This window comes from Orussus abietinus, unplaced genomic scaffold, assembly GCF_000612105.2.
Source record: "Orussus abietinus isolate OABI.00-Male unplaced genomic scaffold, Oabi_2.0 scaffold1, whole genome shotgun sequence".
NCBI lineage: Eukaryota > Metazoa > Arthropoda > Insecta > Hymenoptera > Orussidae > Orussus > Orussus abietinus.
In genome coordinates, this window is record NW_019396017.1 from 3,559,248 (window position 1) to 3,584,571 (window position 25,324).

General features: G+C 47.2%; 2 protein-coding genes across 3 annotated transcripts; one reads left to right on the top strand and one right to left on the bottom strand.

Annotated features, from left to right (window-relative positions):
- Positions 1 to 8: 8 nt before the first annotated feature.
- LOC105698104 (serine/threonine-protein kinase plk-2-like) lies at positions 9 to 8,532 on the bottom strand. The gene is made up of 8 exons (XM_012422061.2): positions 7,102 to 8,532; positions 5,718 to 7,001; positions 3,981 to 4,085; positions 3,640 to 3,756; positions 2,349 to 2,563; positions 1,162 to 2,073; positions 947 to 1,083; positions 9 to 872 (listed from the first exon to the last, which is right to left on the bottom strand). The coding sequence occupies exons 2-8, from the start codon at positions 6,663 to 6,665 to the stop codon at positions 505 to 507; spliced, it is 2,802 nt and encodes a 933-aa protein (XP_012277484.1). The 5' UTR covers positions 6,666 to 7,001; positions 7,102 to 8,532; the 3' UTR covers positions 9 to 504.
- Positions 8,533 to 13,515: 4,983 nt separating this feature from the next.
- LOC105698024 (uncharacterized protein CG10915) lies at positions 13,516 to 25,257 on the top strand. 2 transcript variants are annotated; one of them, XM_012421853.1, is made up of 8 exons: positions 13,516 to 14,098; positions 14,553 to 14,654; positions 15,004 to 15,228; positions 15,468 to 16,089; positions 16,159 to 16,254; positions 16,535 to 16,644; positions 18,780 to 19,142; positions 19,588 to 25,257. In XM_012421853.1, exons 1-8 carry the CDS (start codon positions 13,901 to 13,903, stop codon positions 19,600 to 19,602), a joined length of 1,731 nt encoding a protein of 576 aa, XP_012277276.1. In that variant the 5' UTR covers positions 13,516 to 13,900; the 3' UTR covers positions 19,603 to 25,257. The 2 variants fall into 2 exon arrangements, with proteins under 2 accessions (XP_012277276.1, XP_012277277.1); XM_012421854.1 differs by lacking the exons at positions 18,780 to 19,142; positions 19,588 to 25,257 and adding an exon at positions 18,672 to 18,731.
- The last annotated feature ends 67 nt before the right edge of the window (positions 25,258 to 25,324 follow it).

The following is a 25,324-nucleotide window of genomic DNA, read 5'->3' on the forward strand; positions in this document are numbered from 1 at the left end:
CACGTTGATCCCGGATTGAAAGATATTTCGTTTTATTCTGCTCTATTGCGATATCAAGTTAATGGTAGTATTAGTTCGTCCTCCGGGATATTACAATTCTATTACGTCGATACGAAGTCCTTTATTCGATACGGAGCACGCTATCTATCTGTGCTTTCTTCGGTACTTCGCGTAAATGTATATAAGTACCTTATACTCGATAATTCTTTAGCAAAATTGCTCTTAACTTTATAGGGTTAATATCTCTATACCGTAGACGAGAGACGTTGCTCCGAGTTTCTTCCGAATTCCCTGGTTCGGTTTAGCTCCCTCGTTAACGACCAATCGTTACCTCTCTACACGGTAGAGACAACAAAAATAAGAAACGTCGGACGTCGCTGCCTGCGTCGTCTTTCTTTTTTTTTTTTTTTTTAATTGCAAATAATGGTACATATCCGTATGTACGCATGCGAGCCCGGTTCGCGGAAACTCGGGCAGCCGTGAGATCCTTATGTCGCCTTGAATTCAATGAAGGGGAGCGTTCTGATCGAGCTCGGAAAATTCCCTCGCCACCTTGCAGACGTAATGCAGCCGTTCGTGAAGATCGGCCGTACATCCGTAATCGCGGATATCGTTCAGCCAGTAGGAAGAGGTGCGTCTCTCGGGGTTGATGTAGGTCACGAGATAGGCACCGCTTCCGGTGGGCTTAGAGACGACCATTTTGGTGTGGTCGACGAAGAAGTTCACTTGAAGGAAGGGAACGTTCAGCTCCATCACTATGGCCTTGTCGGTCCGGAGCCATCTCCTCATCCGTGGAACGAAAGCGCCGTTTCGTCTCGTTCGTCGCTTCCCTGCGGTGACCGCGCCGTTTATCCATCCGCGCACCTCGCCTCCTGGAACATAAATTGATTGAGTGAACGCCAAATTCCAGAACAACGCTTCGATGAGGAATAAACCTTGCCCGTACCTTCCGTGAGGTGTTCGTCCATGTACTCGGCGAAGAACTGCAGCAAGTAGAGCTTCTCCTTCAGGAACAACGGGACGTCGCTTTCCTTCTCATACCGGACGAGGTCTTCGTCGGTGGAGGTCACGTACTCAACGCAGCTGAGGGAGCAAGAAAAATCCCGGTAAATTTCTTTTAATAATTATAGCTAAGACTAATCATAATATTTAAGCTCGAACCTCCTATCGTGCGTGTAGCTCATCTTGGTGCTGTCGTTGAAGAGGACCCCGACGGACCTGTCTGGCAACTGAAATCCGAGGCCGTACTTGTTGGAATAGTCTATCCACTTGGTGATGAACAGAGGAGCGACCTCCTCGACGGTCTTGGGGTTGGCGCTGAACCGAGTGCACCGGATACAGGTGAGACAGTCTTCCAGGGCGCGATGCATCTGCACGCTCTCGGCGACGCCTCCCGAGCCGAGTCTCGGTTCCACCCCGGATCTGACCTTCTTTTTGTTAGGGCACAGGGCGCTGCTGAGACGCTGCTTGAACCTGGGGAGCTTCGGGAGCTTCTTGGCGAGCCATTTCACCTTGGACTCCTTCTGCGAGGCCTTGGACCGCGCCCGCTCGAAGGCGCTCTTCTGGGTCTCCGAGCGCTCGTTTTTCGAGACCTGGCCCAGACGGGAAGAGGACTCGGGCTCCGGAGACGACGAGGACTTGAGAAGCGGCAAGGGTGGAGAGGGAGGAGACGGCGGGGGCGTCGGTGTCGAGGACACCGTCGACAGGCGACGCAGAGTCGCCGGGGGCGGCTGGTAACAGCAGAAATGGGGCAACGACGAGGGCACGTACTCCTTGGTCAGGTAAGGGTGTCTCTTCACCTTCTCCAGAGAGGGTCGTAATTTTGGATTCGGTTCCAGAAGGCGTCGCACCAAGTCCTGCCCGTTGCGAGAGGCCACCGTGTCGTCCACCTCGCGGTACCGGTTGTCGCAGATTCTTGCATAGGTCTCCTTCAGGGTCGCCGTCTCGAACGGTGGCTGGCCGACCAGCAGGACGTACAGGATGCACCCCAGGGCCCACACGTCGGCCTCGTAGCTACAGGCCTGCTTGTACAACACCTCCGGGGCTATGTAGTTCGGCGTGCCGCATATTGTCCTGCGATGTCCGGAAGGGAACGTTTCGTTAATTTTAGTGATACTCCGGGGAATTGCGACACGGACTACCTCCCTGGGTATGCGATATCGCCGGTGTACCGCGGAATGGCATTTTTGCGTCCCTAGGTGTGTGTACCTCCTGTGCGCGTTATCGGTATGACTGACGGAACGCGAAAAAAAAAATCCCTCGTCGAAGGTACCTCACGTAGGGAGTAAAAATATTCCCAGGTACCTCGATTCCTGGGACATCATCAGGTTTTAATATACTAAACTTACACTCTGCGAGGGTGGTCGTAAGGTCGAGTGGCCAGCCCGAAATCCCCGATTTTGACGACCATGTTCTCCGAGAGGAACATGTTCCCAGGCTTCAGGTCGCGGTGAATCACCTTCCTGGAGTGTATGTACGCCACCCCGGTTACCATTTGCTTCATGTAGTAACGTGCTTCCGGTTCCGTCACCTTCCCCCGGTACTTGAGCACGTGCATCAGGCTCTGTCGGGCAAGAATGATTTTGTCAAGACGCGGTCGTCGTCGAGTTGCCGCGAGTGAGACCGCTCTTCGGGACAATTGCCTGCCGCAATTCACTCTCGATTCATCTCGGAAATGAAATGACCAACTGAGACGAATCGCTTCAACGGGGGGCAAGAGCCATTCGCTCTCGCGCCTCGTTCCTGTCGCTCTCGATCGAGTCAACGTCTCTCGCCGGGAAGAACCATGAGAAACTCCGGAGAAAACTCGCGAGAAAATCCCACTCCCTAGATCTGGTATATAGATCGCGCCAGTATTTTCCCATACATGAGATTGAGATCGAAAGTAGGGAATAATTAATAAGGCGCAGCCTTATCTACGTCCGAACTAAATTTTATACATTTTTAATGCGAAGTCGAGTTTATATATTTTTAATGTGAAGTCGAGTTTATATATTTTTAATGTGAAGTCGAGTTTAAATGCCAGAAATGGAAATAGTTAATATTAAATCGGCCTTCCGTTGAAAAATGCTCAGCTGGGTTGAAATGGTATACAATAAGTTTCGTCCCTTTTTCAATAACGGGGATCTCGGTACGGCGCGGACGTCATCGACGAAGTGTAATTACTTTGGGGGCAATCACCGAACGCAATTCACTCTCGTTTCGAGTCTGAAATAAAACGAGTAACCGCGATGAATTGCTGCTCGATCTCCTGCCTTCTCCTCTCGACACTCGTCACGACGATTCCGGATGAGTTTGCACTCTCCAGACATTCGGTCACGAGTATAGAGACGTACTCCGATGTAAAGTGTGCGCAAACTTGTTCGCCAGTATTCCCGGATCGATATAACACGGCGTAATGGATCTTGAAAAGTAGAAAATCAGACCGATACCTCGACGACTCATCTTCAATCCGAGTCGTAAAATCTGAGGCTTTCTCGTCCCCCTTTGGGCTTCTTTTCTTTTGCGCTCTCCCTACAAATGGCTTTGACGCAAACGGGAGGACGAATTCCGACGTTTCGTTTTTGCTCGAACCCGAGGAATAAGCGAAACTGACGAGAACAAGTTCTCGACGGTTTCTAGAATTTCAACGTGTCATACCTTTCGCGTACAAGCTTCCAGGAGTATGTAAGCGTTCAGGTTGTCCTCGAAGTAGTGATGCATCTGAACGACGTTTGGATGATTCAGCTCCTTGTGAATCACGATCTCCCTCGCAATCTACGACACACTCTAGTAATTACAAGAAAGTCCCCCTTCGATCGGGATCCATACGGCGAAAAAAAAAAAATAAATATCCAGGTGACGTGGGTGTCTTCAATTCGCGAGACGACTTATAAGATTGCTTCTTAACGTCCTCTGAAAAGTCCCGATCGCCCATAACGCGACACCCTGGATATTTGTTCGCCGCACGAATCCAATCTTTCTCCAGCTCGCGAACCAACCTTCTGCATGTGGATCTTCTGCATCCGATTTTTGGGAATGATCTTGCAGGCGTACTGCTTCCCGCTGGCTAGGTCGGTCATCAAGTAAACCCTCGCGAAGCCACCCTGTGGAAAAGTAGGTCTCCGTAAAAAAGAAAATAGACTCGTCAAGAGGGGTGAAGCAGAATAACTCGGACAAAGAGAGCCTGGTATGTTAAATAGTTCGGCTCTTTGCACACAGCCTACGGAGTCGTTAACGAATTAACCCCTTCGTTCGAATCGGTAGCATTCGACCTAAATCCCCTCGCTTTGAAGCTCGGATGGCGAATTCATTTTTTAGGCATCCCAGACAGCCCTCCTTTTTATTCCCACCTCGTATCGGAGTTTCTATGTTCGGTCGGAAGTTTTGTTTTTCCATCTACATGGGAAACGAGGCTTTTCCCCCGGCTCTGGTAGAAAATAGGATACCCCGTCCGGTGGATGACTCTGTAGTAACTTTAGCGACATGGTTAGGAAGAGTAGCGGGTCCCTTGCCAAGAGCTTGCGAAAATATCTTCCGATCTTACGAAAGCTTGGCCGCTTCTAGCGGTCCTGTCGCGCATTTCGATTAAATCCCGAATCCCCAAAAGTGGAACGATTTGCTCGAGGAAGGACAAGGTGGAATTTTCCGAGATTTTTGGCCCACGGCTATCGAGCTGGGTAACTTTTCGTGAAAGACGAAATTAATTATTCTAGCGATATTATTCTTGTAGACTTAGTTTTATGTAGTACGCTATTTAAGGGTAAGCCTCGGTTAAGACATTATATGAAAGTAGTGGTTTGAATAATTGTCACGATATCGGGGATAATTAGTCTTAATGACCCTGACCGAGCGACTTTAATGAGCCTGTGGAAACAAATACCAGTCTTGTATATTCGTCCTCTAATATTCGGCGTACGTGAAAGCAACTTTGGTCAGAAATTCTAGTAAAGTATTTCGAGTGTTTCCCGATACCTCCGAGAACGCGACCGCAAAAAAGGATCCACCAGTTATCCCGGGAAAAAGGATGAAGAAACGATCGAAAGTATTTATTATCGAGCCGGGATATTTTTTAAACCGAGGTTCTCGGGAGTTCTTACGTTTTCTTATAAGCAGATGCTTACGTTTACGGTTCTCGATACTTAACGTAAATACTTCGGGGCATGACTCTACATGTAACCGTTTCACTCAATTACTATAATGCCTTCTTCGTGAAACCAGCATTTCAGGCGATCCTTATTTCCTGCTTGAAATAATACTCCGTTCGGCTTCGAATAATCGTCGAGACTACTACAAAGACGTAACAAAAGAAATCAAATAATTGGGCAAATAATGAAATCGGAGCCACGGTTCGTTAGTCATTGTTTTGTAAGTCAATTAAAACGGACCACTTACTTAAGCGCATCGATTAAAACATCACAGGCAAGCAAATTGGATCGAACGGCGGTTTTTAGCATATCCTTTGAAACCAACCTCGGGAAGCTCTTCGGCAAAAGCGAACTCAAGCCTCTTAACGTTGAAATAAAAAATACCACGGTCCGAAAATACATCTTCGCGACAACGACAACTTTGACATTTCTAGGCTCGAATGAATTTACGAAGGAATTCTAAATATAAATATTTCCCAGCGGAAGTTTCAACATCCGGGAAGCGACCTCAGGGAAACGCCTCCCAAGTTCCGAGGATACAAATGGACTAAATAACATACTTTTCGTTTAAATCAAAGAGAGCAAACGCACCTTCCCAAGGAACTGGCCTTTATAGTATGCGTTTCCCTCGGCGGAATCCACGATGTACAAGGACTCCTGCTCGGTGGAGGTGTTCCAAGAGCTGCTGGAGGTGGTGGTCGGAGGGGAAGTCCGAGGGCTGGTCGTGGCGGAGACGAACGCCTGCTTCGGGGAAGGCACCTCGTCGCTCTTCGGGATCGGCTCGTTAACGTTTCCGAGGCCGGCATTAACGTTACCAACTGCGTTTCCAGGAACGGCAACGACGTTTCCATCCTCGCGAGTCCTCGCGACCCTGCCGTTGGCGGTCAGGACCTGTCCTTGTCCCGCGGATCCCAGAGACCCGGCGCCTTCGGCCACGAGGTCGGAAACGGCGTCTCTGGACTGCAAGGAGGCTCCGGTCGTGGCGGAGGCGACGATTCCGGCATTGGCGACGAAGGAGGAAGCCGAGGAAGAGGACGACCGGGAGGCTCGAGGCCAGCTCTTGTCCTTGGGGTCGCAGGCCGGAGACTTGGCTCCTCTGGAAGACTCCGTCCTAGCCAGGACCTTGCGCTCCTGAACGCGGGTAGAGGCGGCCTCCTCGCGGGATTTCAAGGTGGAGAACCTTGTGCGCAACCGCGACGACCCGACGAACCCTGGAAGGTGCAAGGTAGCCGTGACGGCCCGAAGATCGTCGGCGGCTTCGAGACCCTCCGAGGAATCGGCCCGGTCTTCCTTCGCCGGCGAGGATCCGTTCCTTGGACTCCGAGCGACGTCTTGCCGATCCGCTGCCATGGTCCCGAGGATCCTCTCTTCTCGCTCGACGAAAACCTGTTTCCTTCCCCCGGACATCCCCAGGAGGCCGTAGGCGGTCGGGGCCGAGGAAGGAAGCGCCACCTCCGACGCCTCCAGGGGTAGGAAACTCGGATGACTCGAACTCGCCCTTACGCCGCCGTCGCGCGGCATCACCTCCTCGAGAGGCATCTCGTCCTCGGGGTCGTCTTCGTCGCTTCTCGAGGGCTAGTACGAGCTCCCGGAGACGGCATCGACCTCCGGTTAGGACTTGGCCGCGGAAAACGCGTCGGCATGCCCGTGGGTGCTCACTGTCCGGGAAGGCCCATCCTCGAGTTTCCTCGGTTTCCCTCGTTTCCCTCGTTTCCCTCGAATCCGGTTATCGATCCTCCCGGTCGTGTCCCCGCTGTCCGGTTCCCAGCTGGCTGCGAAGTCCTGGTGGGACGAATACCGGTCGGATTCACCTTGACGACCTCGAAGCGAGCACCGAGATGAGCCTGGGATCGTCGGGCTGGGTCACGCTACGCTCTGTAACGTATCACCCGTCGTTATCGACAATAATTTTAATAATATTAATATAAACAACATCACCCAAAATTTTCCTTTCGGCTCTCCTGGATTTACTTACCAGTTTACCCGGAAGCTCCGACTCCGATGCCGGCGAATTTTTTCGCGTCGTCTTCGGGTCGCGCAAAATCCGACGCGAGACCACGTGGGGGTTAATGGACTCGGACGATCAAGCGGGTCGGAAGAGCGCTCGCCGAGCCGTGGCTCGTTCGCGTCCACCTGAACGAGTTCCTGCTCCGACGCCTCGTACACCTGACACCGGGATCCCCGCTCCGAGTCCGCCGTGCCCCTCTGCTCGAAGTCCCAGGTGCGCACGGCGTGCCAGGCGTGCTCGCGTCCCCGTCCACGTGGCGTGCTCGGCCACCGGGGATATTCGGTCCCCTTGAACCTCCTCCACCTTCTCCAACGCGATTCACCTAGGGATGCGGAATTTTCGGCAACTCGGGGGCACTTAACTTTCCGCGGTCCTCTGGACCGCTCGATGTCGCGAGGGTCCTGGGCGGCCACCCGGTCGATATCCAACAGACGGTAGCACCTTCGTGGAGGTATTCCGCGTCTGGTTTTTCGGGAACGATTCGAAGATCTTTCAGATAGGAGCGTCTAGGTGGAGTTTCGAATGTACCCAGAACGCTGGCCGGAAGGAATCTTGGGACTATTCCACGGATTTAACGTTTAAGATTTATCCTCGATACCTGGGGCAGGAATTTCCCTCCTACCGAGGTGAGGCCGAGTCGAGGTGCCCGCCGTTGGAGCGGGGAATTCCTTCTCACGGTCCGCGATTCAGCCGTAAACGTCACTTTTATTCTTCCCGCTCGCACGCACCCCGAGGTTCCCCCGATCGGCGGAAGCCCCCGCTTCCGCTCCTCTTCTAGCAGTCGGGACTTCGAGGTATCGACCTCGGAGGGTTCCGCTGGAACTTTTCCCCTTTTCCAGGCGAGACCTTATCCTTTGAACCCGCCCTATCTCCTTCCTCTCGTTGCTTCGAGTCCTCTGTCGACGACGCGATGGCAGGATGAGCGAAAATCCACAAAATCCTGGATTCTCTCCCTTTAAAGCCAACTCGGCATCCGGGAGGCTGCTTCCCTTGTCTCTTTCTTTCTCTCTCTCTCTCGCGACGCCGAGCGACGAGGTGGAGGCAAGACGGACCCCTTTCCCCGCGGTCTCTAGGACGAAGGATCCTTGTCCCGTTCCCCGCGCGAGCTCGCGTCTCCTAGCTTCCACCTGCGTCCACCGGCACCGCGACGTCCGATCGTCGCTCGACACTGAGGCCGACGCCGACTCGCGGATGCGGTCGACTCTCGAGCGACGCGGAGAGGAGAGGAGCGGAGCGGATCCGAGCGCGGCGAGAGGTTCCCTCTCTCTCTCCTCCACCGGTTGCCAGCGCCCGTCTCTCGCGCTCCTCTCGCTCCGTCTTTCTCGCTCTTCGAGCCTATCGATCGGCCCGTCCTTGTCCCTCTTCCAGCTCGCATTCGCGTCCCTCCTCTCGATCAGGTCGGACCTCTCCGTTCCTCTCCCTCCTTCGCGATAAGGCCGTCCTCTTCTCGCCTCCAGCCCGTGGTTTCCCTCTCTCGGGTCTCTTTTCCGTCCTTGTTCGGCTTCTCTCCCTTTCACTCTTTCTCTTTCCGTCGCGTAGCCTCTTCCTCGTTTCTCTCGTTGCCTAACGATTTGCCCGTCTTTTTCTTCATCCCTCCCGGTCGAGTCTTCTCGCTCCTCGAATTCTTTCTTTCTCGGGCTCTTTTGCTTCCGTCCTCGTCTTCCTCGCGGATCCGCTCATCGTTCCCTCTTGCTCTTCGCTCTTCCCTTCTCGTGCATCCCGCCCACGAGTGCCACCGACGGGCTCGCTCTCCTACGTCCACGGGCCTCGACGTCCGGAGTCGGAAACAGGGCCGTATGTTGGAGGGGAATCCTGTTCCCGGCCGATCCTCCGGTTGAAAGTGTAAAAAGAATCCACCCGCTCCTGTGGACAAGACCGAATTACCAGTGGTCGAGACTCTAGTTTGAAAATAAATATATATATTTTTTTTAAATCGATTCCCTTAAATTGAGATACTTTAAAATGCTCACGCTTTTCCGCTGATAAATTTCTGGAGGGTTATTCACGGGTTAACTGTTAATCTCAAATAATTTTTGACGTCTTGGCAAAGATTTAATTTGCAATCGAGTCATTTTTTTTCTGAATGGAAAAACTTTTTTTTTAATTCCATTTAGCCGAAACTGTCGAGTTCGTGACCGCGAACTCTTCGCCAGGGCCGTACGTTCACCACGATCCCGGGCTTGATTATCTACTTATCGGAGATATGTACAACAGTTTAATGATCAATTTCGGAACTTTCGCTAGGAACTTTTCCTTATTATTCGCAATGCAATAACCGGGTTCCTTCTCAGAAGACCCTGCACAGTTGTCCCATGCGGCACAATGGTCGCCTTTTACTATTCATTATTCCGACAAGCCGTTTCTCGAGTAGAAAGTCCCTTAAAAAAATATTAAGTCGTGACAATTAGTAACATCATTCATATCCAAGGGCGGTGTATGGTACAAATACAAGGGAAACGTAATACTCCGGAGTTACAGTACTCGTTAAAAATATGATTCGCGGTCTCAAAGGCTAAATTATGCCAACACTTAAGAAGTAACGACCCCAGCCTTGTACATTCGGTTTAAGGTTGCGTAAAACACTGCAATTTACCAACGTGTACTCTCATGAATGAGTATTGCACAAATCTGTTGGAAACTTTAATAAGCGAGTCTTTATGTAAGGTGTATGGCTCGACCACTAAGAAAGTCGCATTGATTAAGAGAACGTATTTACTCTCTCTTCCGCTTATCATTTGATATTTTCAATATGTCTCCGCGAAGCGTCGGATGCGATGTTATTTATATCATTGCCCGTTTCTTCGAGACTGAGGCCGGGGATAAAAATCGCTGCACTTATTTATAACTCGAAGGATCATATAAAAATACAAAAAATCAATACGAGCTGCAAGCAGGGGAGAAGAAGAATTTATACTCTCGTGCTTGCATAAACGTACTCTTGACGCATCGATAACAGGGATGGATCGCACCTAATCGGCCGCGATGCAACATCGAAGGTATACACATGGTGATAGACGAAAGTGCGAACAAAATTATTTTCTCAAGCAATGGATCTGCTCAATCTTCCAGTCATCCGCGATTCTCAAATATTTACACGTTCGAGTTTGCAACAATTATCGAGTACTGCCTGCACATCCAAAAGAAGCTAAATCCACTCGCCGAACGCCGCGCTTCGCACCGCCTTAAATCCAGAGCGTTAAAGCGTTTCGCAAAAGGTTCTTGGTATTTTTCAAAAAGCGAAGAAATACGGATCGAAGCTTTCTCGGTGCCTGTTTGAAAAGCAGCCAGCCTCGAGGCACCCGAAAATCCCAGGTCGTGTCTGCCTTTATAATCTTCAGCGAGGCGCATTCACGAACGGTTACCTTAGGAAAAAGTGAACGAGTCTAGAAGAAGAGAAGACAGGCGCGAGAGGAAGAGGGACGAGACATCGGTTGCTAGTCCCCGAAGGTAGACTTTTGGAAGTCTCCTTTCTACGCATCCTGTCCCGTAAAAACCCGTCCGATTCGTCCGACGTTCATTGTCCATTGTCCCCGCTCGGGATCCACGGTCGGTTCCCATGCACCGCATGGAATATCGTAAACGGTAATCGTCGGTTTCTACGCTTCCTATATCTTGTAATAATATTTATCCTCGTCCTATACCATCCGCAGTCCAAGGATATACTTCTTCCAGATAAAATACTCGATTTACATCATCTACAGTTACTCCGACATCGCGCTCCGTCGCTTTCTCCTGGAGTTTCGCCGCGAGGATGTGGTTTTCGGTTCCGCCTTTGAGCCTCTTCTTCGAGGATCTTATGGATTCCCGTCAACCTCCTTCCGGCGTGAAATCTCCTTCCGGCGAGAGTCTCCCACGGCTGACCGTACGGGACATCCATACCGGAAACCTCGAAGCCCGGAAATCGGGACATTTAATACTCGACGAGACAGGTCCTCCATCCTCGGTACGGCCCTGATTTGGCCGTTCGCTCGGTTCGCTTTTAACCCGTCGTCTTTTTTGCGCTCCTCGCGCGCATCCTCTTATTTTCCTGGCTACCCCGGCGACCGAGCCACTAGACGGCCGACGCACTCCACGGGCCGAGCCGAGCCCAGAAGTGGAAGACGTAATACGTGGCACGTAATGCGTGCCTTACGCGCACGTAACTCTACCTCTTCCTCGCATCTGCCTTTACCTTTACTTCTGTCTCCACGGCGCTTCCGCCGAATGCAACGCGTCGACTCGACGCAGCTACCGATCGTCGACGACTCCAGGAAACGACGCAAGAAATCACACTTCCCCGCGTGAATCCATGGTTACCTAAAAATGCATACCAGGAGTATGAACATCCATTTACACGTATAAACGTTTAGGAAACACCGAGTCCTGTGGTACCTGCTTCTTGGTTCCGTGGTACCAACATCCTCCCAATTATCTGGACCAGTACATCGGTGACTTTGCTTCTGCTATGGTGTTCCGTCTACCTGCATCTTTATTCGTTCGCTTGCTCCAACCTGTACCTCTATCTCTACAGGCGTTCTTCCAGGGAGCTCGAGCGGACGCAACTACCGGTCGCTGACGCTTCGGCTGCGACAAGAAGAAAAAGCGTGAGAGACCGTGTTCGTTCGTGCATATGCGTGCACGTGTGTGCACATCCGTGAAATCCGTACGAATGCGAGGACCCGCGTGTGCGCCACGAGGACACGCGTGTATCCTAGGTAGGGCCGCAGCGCATACAGTGTCATTGTACTTTCGGTCGTTCGCACAGGGACTGTATATCTGCTAGTGAGATCGACCGATTGCACCCGTCGAGCTCTTTTTCTAAATATAAACGCTATCCAACGAGCATGCGTGCCTTTAAGAGATTGCACCCTCTCGCCCGGACCACTTCTCTCGGCGGCATTCCTGAGTAAATGAGAATTCGTCAAATTAAGGGAAACCCACCTGTATGTCGTAGCTTCGCGCTCTATTTACTCCCTGATCGAGGTGCATTCCCTGCACTTGCAAACTGCAGTCGTAAACAATGAGAGTTATTTCGGAGCGGAGTTCTGCGACCCGCGAGGGGACCTGCAAGGATTTAAAATTTCGATTACAAATGATATTCTCTATGGTCGTCGTTGAAAAAGTACCTATACGTCTTTATTTGCAGTTGCAGGTGTTCCGCCCTTTGAATCCATGCCAAAAATCGACCCGACGGAATGCCCAGAATTTTATTCGGATTGAAGATCGATTTATGCATTTGTTCCATGTTCGTCTCGGTGGGTACGGGGAGTATGAGTTATTAAATAAAATAATGCAAAGGTGGGCATTACGGTAACGGACCTGAGACCCGTAAAATCTTCGAAAAATTCCCTGTTACGTTTGAACGTCTCACTTGAGTGGAAATTACGACCTGGGTGTTTGCTAAGGATATTTGCACAATAACCTGTGAACTGAAAGCAGAAAAACGATATATTCTATAAGCTCCGCATACCGATGCGTACAACCAGGTACAACCTGCATAATTCAGCTGGCCAATGTTCTAGCTGCATTGCCGTGGGCGATGATAGTGGAACGGTATTTATATTGTAACCTGACTCAGGGCCGCCGTTCCACAATCTGAAGAAAACTTCAAGGAGAAAGCGGTGCTTCGAGTAAAAATTTACTGATTATTCAAATTTGTCTTAGAGGCGTCACTAAAACGTCTACATTTTATATGAATCGTTGTTGCAGCTAGATCATGCTTCTGCATTCGGCTCGGGTTCGGTACCCTCATAAAAAAACGAAAGAAAAACAAAAGAACCGCCAGCACTTGTAGATGGAGCGCTACCGCCATCTGACATCCAACATACGAAGTTATAAGTACAATAATCCTACATTACCTGCTGTGAATTTAATATCAGCTGGAGTGGAATTTAATTAAAATTAAGATTCTTCTTCCGATATTTATAAAATTGTAGTTGTATTGTTTTGCAACAAAGAATCAAATTAAATTGTGGTGTGAAAGGGTTCATGCTTATCAGCGCGCATACTTCCATCAGAAGCAGGTACAGAAATTGCAGAACGTGAAGTTCCATTTTCACGTAATTTACATCGCGTGCAAAACTCGCGACGTGAAATACCTAGTAATTTAGCTAGGGTATTTTACCGATCTAACCCTGGATGACTATTATTCGATTCGATTGGTCGATCCTCCATTGATTCGAACATGAGTGGTCCACTTCGTGCTTTTTCCTCATCTGAAAAATGAAGGCATTTCCGTCGCACTCTGCCTCCGGTAGGAAGAGATAAGAAGAGACCGGTCTCCCGGCAGGCGGAGTGGGGGAAGCGACGAGGCGGATCCCGACGTTGCGCCACGGTGCCGAGTGCGCCAACTAGTGTCGACTGATGTCGACTGGTGTCGACTCGCTCGGCTGTGTGCGCCGCGCTTTGTGCCCGATTTGTCAGGTAGTCGAGGTCCCGCGTTTGTGCGAATTGGCCAGCGAGCTTCGAGTGTCCGTGACGGGGTCCTCGAGCGAATTGATCGGCTCGGCGAAGCGAGCATATACGAGCGAAGGAGAGTCCAGGAGCCGAAGGGTTTAGAGCCGAGGTCGGAGCGATGTCGCGAGCCGCGGCGAAGGCCTCGGCTTCCGCGGTCGACGAAGCGCATCCGGGCGAAATTTCCTCGATCGAATGCTGAATCTCGGAGAGCGGGTGAGTGCAGCCGTCGTGTGGCGTGGCCCCCCGTGGATAGTAACGCGTCGATAAACGCGAGATCGGAGAGAAATCGTACCGGACCGTTCGCTCACGGTCCGAGTCAGTGTCGGCCAAAATGGCATCGCAAGCCGAAACCGCCGTGGCCACGAGCTCGGCCAGTCCACCAGCCAACGGCTCGCCGGGGACGCTCGCCTCCGTTATCGCCACCTCCAAGGTGCAACCTCTGCCCAATGCGCTCTCCCCGCAGCCCCAACAACAGCAACAGGCCAACAACTACGAGCCTATCGACAAGAGCTCCTCGAATACTCTCAAGGTATACACCCGGATGGGGTTGCGATATGTGTATCAAGCTTCGTAGACACATTTGAGACATCCTGCAGACTTGTCTATTATGAAACGTCATATAGAGAAGCACGGTTGTCTCTAGAGTAAACGTCTTAAAACTAAAGTATCGTGCCGTCTTTGACTCTGTTCTTGTTATCCTAATTTTCTTGATAACCAGGACCAGAAACTAATTGTTTCCGATCTGTCCGCATACTTTAAGAGCATCGACGTCAATCGTGAGAGTTTTATCACGAGGGTATATTATTATTAGTTTTATTAGAACAATTATTGTAACAACTTGGAAGTAGCTTTGGTCAGTATCATATGTTTTCCCAAGAAAGCACTGACCGTTAAAGTAATAATTTGTTTGTATTTGTTAATAAATGCATGATTAATGGCTGTGTAGTTGTTTACTTTTTGATATCGATTTGTTTTCTTTTCAGCGCAATCCGAAAATGGAATTGAGCAAAACGGATTTGCTGAAACTGCTAGGCTACTTGGAGGGAGAGCTGCAGGCTCGAGACATCGTTATAGCAGCTTTGAAAGTAATCTCATTTTTCTACTTAGTAAGCAAGTAGCACACAAGCACGGGGTAATTACAATATTACCTCATAATGAGCCTGTCAATTATCTTATTAGTCATGATAATAAGTGCCTTAGGTTGGTTAACAGAAAAAGGAAATGCTCATGTCAGAAGCATTGTAAATGTGCTATGTTTAGAATGTGAAAATGTAAGAAACCAGATGGGTTTTTGTAGATTAGTACGTTACATGTCGTAACACATTTCGCAGTATTGATAGCGAGTGACTACTCATAAATTGTGCAGAACGGAAAACAAGTATTTCCATATGTAGTTTTTTAATTTGCTAAATGGTTCTTTTGTATTTAATGCAGTCGGAGAAAATGAAGCATCTTCTTAGTTCACGGTATCGCAGTGGAACTTCCGATCCTCATGCAGCCCTTGCAAGAGATTTTGCAGTCGTCGGTAGCTGTATCGGAGTGGACGGAAGTCAGGTCGATCAACAGGTCGCGAGTTTGGAAGCGCTTGTCACCCAACAAAGACGCATGCAATGTCGCATGGCTAAAGTTCTCAAGGATGCCGAGGTCAGACATCAAGCGGTATGTTTTCCAGGATCGGTACATTTTTATACCGAATAAAATCACCCAGACGTTTTCAGTAGACTTTTTTTTTTTAAACTCGTGTTGCAAAATAGTTCCTTTTTAATGATAAAAACTCACCTTTGATCGTGTTCAATAAACATTTAATATTTCTTTTACATACTAACTTACGTTTACGGGATATGGACGCAACGTGATCGTCCCCTTTCCATCGCGGTACAGTCAGCTTTTTTGTTTAGGTGATTAAAGAGCTAGAAGAGGAAAAACGAAAGCACGAGCACGACACTGCCCAGGGCGACGACATCACTTATGGTCTGGAAAAAGAGCGGACGCGTCTAAAGAAAGAACTTGAACTTGAAAAGCAAGAAAAGAAACGCTTGGAATTAGAGTTGAAGAAGTCTGCGGAGACCCTGGACGAGATAAAAGGCCGCAAGAAGCAAATTGTCTTGCTTTTATTAGCCGAACGGAAGAAGATCATAATGAAATATATAGAGGAGAGGAAGAGGTCGGAAGATCTGGCACAGATATTGAGCGAGGAGAAGGTTCGAATAGACTCGATGGCGGAAGGCCTCGAGGAGGAGAGCAAGAAGTCACTACAGATGGAAGCCGAACTCGAGAAACAGCTCGCGCAGTTCGACATGGAGAGACAGCAGTATAGGCAGGCTCTGGCGAAAGAGGAGAAGAAGACGAAAGAACTGGAGGCCGAGGTGGAAAAATTGAAATCGGAAATGGAGACCTGGAAAGATACTCAAGCTCGTGGCCCTGTTCGAGGCGTCGGCGTTACCCCACCGCCGCCACCGGCCAAACCTGCTAACTTGACTGCCATGCCAACCTTGAGGCCGGCTAGTGCTCCCCAAACGAGTAAGTCCCGTTCTCATTCACCATAACGTCTGTACGATCAACGCGATCTGCAGGAGCAAATTTGAACAGTTAAAGGCGCGGTGCTGGGCACGGGAACACCCATGGTTAGTAGCAAGGTGGTCCAGCCTACCGCTACGGTGTCCAGCGTGCCTGTCAGTGGTCCGAGTAAGTAGCATACGATTCCTCACACCTTTAGCCCGACCATGTATGCTAACGTTGGATGACATAGTATTCGGGAAATATGTCAATCCTTTAAAACTAGTTCCATAAGGGGATCATTCGGTTTCTTAAAAGTGGGACCCTGGTTCTTCCTCATTTTTGTCACTTAAACGCTTCCCGTCGACTGTACATACCGTTCATTTCTCTGCCGTTAGAAATTCTGTAAATTTACCGAAAGTATAAAGACGACCAATGAATGAGATGCTAATCGTTTTAATTGATTTAGCGACAGGAATCGCTAGATCGGTAACACCCGGACAGGCTCTACGAGGCGTAGCGTACACTGCTACCATGCCCCCGGCAGTCAGTGAATCTACAGCTCCGACAGAGCCACAGGTAACCTATCCACATTTCCCAACCCATTCTACTTTGATTTAACGATCGCGAAAAATGCCTATCATGCGTAAGTTAAATTCGACATGGATCGTGCGAAATTCTCCACGTGACTCTTGCGATTCTCGGGGAGGTCTAACACGTCCGATTATTCGGATCAACGTATAATCACTGTCGGTGCGTACGTCATACGTATGTGATATCGGTCGGGACGATTTAGATTAGTTTGTCACGAATAGTTCGGAGATCTGCATGGTGAAAATTTGATACCACAGCGAATTGGATCGTTGGTACACGGCTAGTACGCGGTAATTATCAATTAACGTACCAGGACCATTTTTTCTATCCACCGTACTTGCATAATCCGTAAGTACTTTATGTGCAATGAAAAGTTGTCTTCCCACGAGGCCACTACTCTGTCAGTGTGGTGTTTTTTTTTTTTTTTAATGAACAATCCTGGGTCGCAGTAGTTGAAAAAAACGATACGACCGTAAAGCCACGTGGCCGTATATAGGGCATTTTTCTTTTAAACGGAGTGCATAATAAAAACACCATTTCTTATAGGAACGATCTTATTTATTTTCCTTATTTAAATAGAGAAGGCACTAACATATATAGATATGTATATATATATTTGTATCAAATTATATATATTGACATCACGCAGCGAGACCGACCGCATTTTATGTTTACGTAATGATGGCATTTCTTTTGAAATGTGAGATTATAAGTTATAAGGTGACTCGGTCGGTCGCAATTATTTCCGTTAGGGTAGTTGAATACGTTTTTTTCTAGTCTCACTCTTTGGTTAAATCTAAGCAGGACAGAGTACAGGTTTTCTTTCGCGTACGCGCGAACAGCAGGGATAGAATTAGTCGTATTTTCTTCCTCCGGGCTTAAAAGGCTTTAGTTATTAATATTTCTTTTTTTTTTTTCTCTCCCGCCTCTTCGAGAAGAGGTAGACCCTTTTTAGAGAAACCTCGGGACACGCGAGAGTAGCGAATGCGGAGCTTGCATTTCGTAAATAATTGTAAGATAGTAGAGGAAGTAGAATATTAATCTTACGACGGAGAGTCAGGTAAAGGTTTAGCGCGATGCCTATTATTTTTGCAATTCTACGAACGCTTCCGATAATCTCGTTCCGTTCTACTTACGTACTTCCCCCCCTTCTCTCTCTCTCCCTCCGAGAAAAACGTTTAGCAATGCATGAGTGGCATCTACTTTTACGGCAAAGTGCATACATACAACTCCATTAATTTAACGACACCCCGCGTCGAGTCGCATGACCGGAGAAACGAGGAGACAAATCGAAAGTAGAGAGTAGAGGATAATAAGGACCAAGCGAATTGTAATCGGTCACCCTTCTACATCTGCCGCCTACACACTTTTCTAAACCTCTACACAGGCACTGTACTTCCTTTATAAGTTAACAGACCATTAATGCTTAGACAACTATTCTTTATTATACGTTTTACTTTGTGTACATAAGATTATTATTTAGTATGTATATCGATTAATTCCTTCATTAAAACAGTTGTATGCAACTCACTTCTGAGCCTTATTTACAAGTTTTCCCTGCTTGTCCTCCTAAACGCACCCTTCTGCTAGCTGGCACTACATTCGCAATATGGTTTGGTTAACGACCTTTCGTTGGAGGAATTCTTAATCTTTACTCCGCCGCGGTTTCCGCTAGGAAAATCCACCCCTTTAGGGGGAGGTCGGGGACGATTCCGAACGGTGCGATCGGCACCGCGAAGACTTCACCTGGAGGAAATTCGCCGAGCCTCGGAATACGAGTCGCTTATTTTCGGGGATGACGCGTGTCTGCGAAATTTAAGCGAATCCGGAGGTCTTGCGCTTATCTTATATCGAGGAGTGGAAATACGATAACTCGGAAGTGGCTTAAATAACAATTCCTCGTTACACCGACTGACACTTTCGGCTGACGTTTTCCTTTCGTTAACTCGCATCTTTGGTTTGGTTTTGAGACGTTCGGTAGATATCTTATCTCGCCGAGTTGCGAGTTCCAGGTCGGGCGGAGTTCTGCGGATCTCGGGTCGCGTTTTGGGAAGTAGTTCGGGGACGACGGAGGTCGTTCAGAGAGCTATAGCAGTCCTGGTGTTGTCTTCCTTCCTCAGGCCGCCGAGAAGAGACCGGTCGCTGCGGCTTCGGCGAACCCTGGGGGCGCGGCGAAGGCTCCGGGGACCCAGCCTCCTGGGAAGATCGGCTTCCACGTGGGGTCCGTTCCCGGGACCCAGAATCCGGGGATCCTGACGGGGAAGAAGCCCCCCGTGTCGCGCGGGGTTCCGCCCCCGGTGCCTCCGAACAAGCCGGTGGTTCCCCCGAAGAAGGAGGCCGCTTTCCTCCGGAGGACCGAGCCTCCTCAGGCTGGCCAGGACCCCCTCAAGTTCAAGCAGCCTCCCACGCATCCTGCCGCTCCCTCGGGAACCCTGCAGACGCAGCAATCCGTTACGGACTCCGCTTACGCTTACGAGGAGGAGGTACGTACTCCATGAGTGCTGCCGACTCCTGGAGAGCCCACGTCCCCGCCGGGATACCGAACGCTTCTCGAAAGTCTACCCGGCAAATGTCGCGAAAAACGTCCCGGAAATTGATTTTGAATGCGGAAATTTCCTGCACGACGGCGTGAAGAAATGCATTCACCGTGAATTACGACGTAGCTCGAGGAATAATTAATTAAACGTAACGCACCGGGCGTCTTTTAGGAAATGTCGGATAGCGCGGATACCGAGACCTTGCGAGTACCTCTATTTTAGCTTGTATCGATCTTTTTGTTCCGCCGATTTGTATACCGCGGATGGCTAAATCCGGCCGCGTCTAAATTCGGTCTCGGTGGGATGTCTCCATGGCGCGGAGATTCTCACCGGTGAGGGGAAGGTGCGTTTCGGAGCGGAGGGTAATCCAGAAATGATTATGTGATTTCAGACGAGGCCACGTTGATGCGAGATCGCCGAGGCAAGAGTTTAGTTAAGAGGACCATCGCGTCAAGGCCCAAGAGGTACCAAAAGACGGGAGTTAAAGGACTGGCCCGGACGGACGTTCCTCCTTCCAAGATGCGGATCGGGCCCCGTTGAGCCGCTCTTATTAGTTCTTTGTGCCGGTCCGTGTATGTCGCTAGGGTTTCTAGCCGATTGAGTCGGGTCACGCCGAAGCCCGGCTCGGTAGAACCTGTACAATTCTAAAAGAGGCGCGAGTCTTAGTTAACGATATACGAGTAGATAGATAGGCCCGGTAGGTTCCTAGTTCCCTGTCTACCGTTGGGCTAGACTGTGTTACACGTGGATTAGTGCCCGTAAAAGTAAATATCATAATCTAGCGGACGATAGGAGTTATTATCTCGGGATCCATTCTGCGCTCCGTGTACGTCATCGTCACTGCCTTTACTCTCAATTGCGTAATGAGTCTTAAACTGGCGACCTGTACCGATCCTCATCGTCGTTTGCCGACTAAGTTTCGTCCGTTGCAGGTGCATCTTATCGTTATCACCTGTCGCACCATATCGACGGATACGCTTTTTTTCTTTTTTTTTTATATCGCGCTTTCGATGTCGCGGCGAATCGTCGTCTATCGGCTATTGCGACTCCCGCGTTGAAATCTCCGCTGGGGCGTATGGAAAATAAACGAAATTATTCATAACTCGGAGAGAATTCCTCGATTTAATTCTTTCGGTTTTGAGTAACTTCGTTTGTTGTCCATTTATACGGGACGGATTTTCAAGGCGAAAATAATGCAAATAGGGCACACGAGTCTACCGAAGCGCCGATTTGCTGTACTTTCGTTTGAGCAGTAGGGATCGTGGGAATTCGTCGGCGTATGTGCCAATTAAAACTTGTGCATAATTCCGGGTCAAGGAATGTACTGTCGTGATTGCGATACTCCGAGTGACGGCAATGAAATAGAGTCCCTTGGGAAGTGCCCAAGAACGTTAAGGGGTCCTATGGAATCCTGCCGTTTCCTTAGATTTAGTTAAGACATTTCTATTCGGCAGTGATGTGCGACATGCCAAGACGCGCATTCGAATAAATGGGAAATTCCCGAACGAGTTTAGGGCTTTATTTCCCAGGAACATAGTCAAGATTCGATTACTGGGAATCTATATATTTCGTTTCTCCCTTAAGACGAACGCGGAAGTGTAAATATATTTTTCTGTACTTTACATGAATTCTTTTGTAATTTATTCTCAAGAAGTACTCTCGATAAGAGCGCTTATCGACATCGCATCGGAAATGGCGCGAGTTATTCGTTTACATTTTTGTAACGTAATCACTTATTCGTTACTCGTGGACCGATCTTTTTGTATACATGTATAGAGGATGCAGAATCCGTGAAATCGCAATCTAACGCCGAATTTTGCTTCGGATTTTACATTGCGCTAGTGTACAATAATTGTTAGCGACTGCGTATCTGTAACGCTAGAAATTAAATCTAGAGAGTACGTGACATGACATACTTTGCATCTACCTTGGACGTGACAATGTCAGCGCGTCTATGTATCGATAAGCATAAGGTGCCGTTAAAAAGTTAACGAGCAGTTTACCGAATGAAATGATTTCTTTTTTTCTCGTGTGAAATTGCGACAGCCAAAATAGTTTTCACGGAAAAATAGATCCAATCGACTTCGATCAAGATGGCGATCACCGCGTAGATTGGACGACCGAAAAGTCGGTGTTTCGGTATCAATTTTGTAAAAAGGCGATTCAAACGATCGATCCCTTTGTCTGGAAATCGACTGGACCGATCTGGATTTTTATACGAAGTTTTCAATGGTGTAAGTTTCTGCCAATTATTCTTGGGATTTCGAGGGCTGATTTATAAACGTCAACAGGATATCTCCATCTTTCCGAGAAATGCAATATTTTGTACTTTTTAAAAGACATATACATATATATATATTCCGTAATTTCCACCCACCGCACTGCTCGATTAATGCTCGCGCGAATTGACCAATACTCTGGAAGAACGCAGCTTCGCCGTCGAGGGCAAGAAAAGGGACTTTTCATGACTATATATGATAACTGTTGTAAGTGCATAATTGCGAGAAGACATGACTGTCGGACTCTAATCATTCATTCCGACTACCGATTGCAAGGTCGTCGAACGCGATGTACTCTGAAGGAAATTGTTAATTTAGATGGTAGTACAGATTGTACAGAGTTACGTTTCGTTTGTGTGACACTTGCGCGAGCGAGCCCGAGTAATATCGATTACCGATACCGCGAATAATTCGCGGATAAGAGTATGTAAACGTGATACTGGTATTACATGTAAACCCGTTGTTGAAGCTCGAAATATCGGGCCCAAGTATCACCGAGTTTGTATATTGTCGCGAGCGAGTATCAATGTACGTTTCTAACTGCAATTATATAGCGTAAGTAAACATCGTGTACATGTATGTATAAATAGCGTTATTGCGGTCGTAAACGAAGACTATGTATAATGTATCCTATTATCGCATGATCTCTGGGTTACGTGTAGTACTCGCGGCATTGTACAGTCTTCCGAAGTAAAATTCTGACGAAAAAGCGGGGTCCGAATTGCTATCTTTTTTTTCTTCGTCAGACCCTCGATCTTCGCTATCAGAGATACGAGAAGGTCTGGAAGAACGAACGCCGGAAATAAATAAATAAATAATTAAGTAAATTAAATAGTGGCTCACAGTCGTCGGAGGTGCTCGAGTAAAAAAGTATGTATGGACTGCACGCGTACACGGAGTAGGGCAGTAATTACTTTTACGTGAAATGTCTTCATCGATAAATGTTAATGCCACTTTGGTTTCTTTTTTTCTTTTCTTTTTAATGAACTGGACTTTTCATGCCCGTAAAAAATTTTGTGTGCGCATCGATAGGTACAAAGTACGTGACATATGTCGCATGCTAATCATATTTAATCCACACATCAGTTTTTTACTCGAGTAATTATCTCCGAGGTGAGTGAGCTTTGTAACGCGAAATGACTTACGATAGACAACAGAATGTTACTATCCAGTATACAAGTAAGATTAAGGATACTTTGATATGCGCATACCGCTAGTCTATTTTCCTTTGTCGTCGATTTCCCAAAGTTGCGAAGGATTTATTGTATATCGGATGACATCTTCTCGAAGCAAGTGATAAGTGTGACCGCCTGATTTTCGTACAAGTGCGTGTATGAAGTACTTTGCAATTGCAACGCGCACCGTGTTGGAGTAATGCGCCTCCTCGATGGAATTAATTCACTTTAGTAAACGCATAATACATTGATTTCTAGTTGACATTAGATTCTAGTTTCCCAAGGTACCGTCATTGCGATTGCAAAGAGACTCGAGAAAAACCAGTTACTACTCTTTGGATACGAAATAAGATTAAGCAGACTTTGTTACCGTGCATAATACTGGCTTCGATTTAGTTTCTAATCGAAGTCCAAAATTATGGAAGAGATTCCTTTTCTCGGACCGATTAGTAGATGTAATCTCACGATTTTCTTAATTGACTTCATTCATTGACACCGTGATGCATTCCAACGTGGTCATTAGATTTTCCTGTGTTCTCTGAGTATGATTTAAATTGATGACGAGTGTTCCGTGCAATTTTTAGTACAATGATCCCACGTGCGAATGCACTGTGACTTTCGATACAAAACGGTTACTTCCCTTTACATGCGAAAGTGTTAGTAGATTTTATTGAATTAAGCACAGTTTGATATGCGAATAAAGCTCGCCGCTGTTTCTCCGAAAATACAAAGGATGCTGTGCCTTCTCGATGCAAGGCATGACTAACCCTCTAAAGCTCCTATAGAAGTCTCCATAAGGTGTCAAATAATGTACTTTGTACATTTTATACAGTAAAAGGCAATACAAAACCAAATTTTTACTCATCTTTAATGTGAGAGATATGGGCGAACCGCATCTTCGCAAGCGCTTGCGGCTAATTTTCATTTTCATGGACGTTCAATGCTATATTTAAGTCTGCATTTTTTTCAATGTGAACGACGATGCAGAAATTCATGTACTTTCCATGCGAGATGTAATGAGAAAGAACGCACCTATGATCTGCGGTTAAACACGATATCTGATACCAGCAGCTTAGCATTAATTTCCTGATCCCGAAAAATGTGAACGATAGAAATCGCATTGAGCAATTAAATGGTTTTCTTTGAATCTTTTAAAACATTTACATACAATAAAAGAATGTCTATTTTTTTTTTTTATTTAAAAACCGAAGCACATGTCTATGAAGGGTATATCCAGCTCTACGATGTAGGTATGCCGATATGTAAGTACGATTGATCGATTGGTAGCTTAGACGTGTGTATTCATTAAAAATAAATGAAAAATGTTGTACTCCGATAAGGAACGTGGGATAAAAATGATAACAGAATTAATGAATGAAGATCAATGCGATTTTTATACATTAAAGTATGAAAGTTGTCTAGCATGTGTAGTATCCTATTGATATAGAAATAATTGGAGTTAAAAGTACTCCACTGCAATAGACGAGGTGGAAAGTTTAATCATTAAAGAATAGAGTGACTAATGTTGTATAGGTGCGACGAAGCCACTCTTCCAAGCAATAGAGAAACATTTACATATATATGATAGGACAGTTCTTGTTACCTATTATTTCTATAAAAACGAATCAATGAATGCTTCTCTGAATCAATGATGGATTATTATATGGCAACAACAGTTTTCTACTTTATCAATGACGTTATTTAACTCTTCGCTAGCGACTTTAGCACCGAAGGTTCATAGCCTCGAGGTAGTATTTAATTGTTGATTTTTTTTTTTTAACTGAAAATGTGCATTCACTTGTATAAACCGTAACTACTCATTGATTCAGTTTTCAAGACTGCGTACTTGACTTTGGAATAGGGTCATTAATTATTGAACAGGACGTGGTTAATGACTGCAACATAGCTAATATATAAAATGGCTATTTTATATATGCTACATTGTTAAGAAATTTTAGGAAGTACGGAAACTTCCGTACAGGCGACCCGATGGAAGACGTAGGACCAATAATAGATCTTCAAAGAATTTACATCACCCTTAAGGTCTTCATAAAGCGTATATATGGTTGTTGCTATTAACTGACCGCTTACGGGAATCTCTCAATTGTTTGTCTAATTTATATATCGTGTTAAAGGACCGTATTAAAAACGACGTCGTCTAATTTAAAAATCCTGTGTATAAATTGTTGTTTTCGTAGTCATGATGTAAATATACGAACGAGAGTTCAACGACGAAGGCCGCTTTCATTTAATGGGATCCAGAAAGAGAAATTTCAATTATCCTGTATTTTGTTAATTCCTATAATTTTCTTAAAATCAGGTCAGGTGAATCTGTAAAATTATAAATTGCGATTACAGTTATTTCGTACCTTTCCTTAGGGAAATCTTTTTTATTACGAATTTATTGATTGCGAGTAGCGTCGCACGTCTTGGAGTGGAATCCAATGGCTGCTCTTTTTCTCCCTAGCGAGTTTTCCCCTAGTGACCTCTCTCGAACCTTATCGAAAGCCTGAAGCAAAGTGAATTTAGCTTTAATTCGTCGGTACCGCATGTACACACGTATGACCAAAAACTCATCATACCACTAGGAGAGCTATCGCCTTAAGATGAATAAATTATCACTATATCAAAATAAAATCAATCAAGATACTTGTATAATAATTTGTTTCTAATA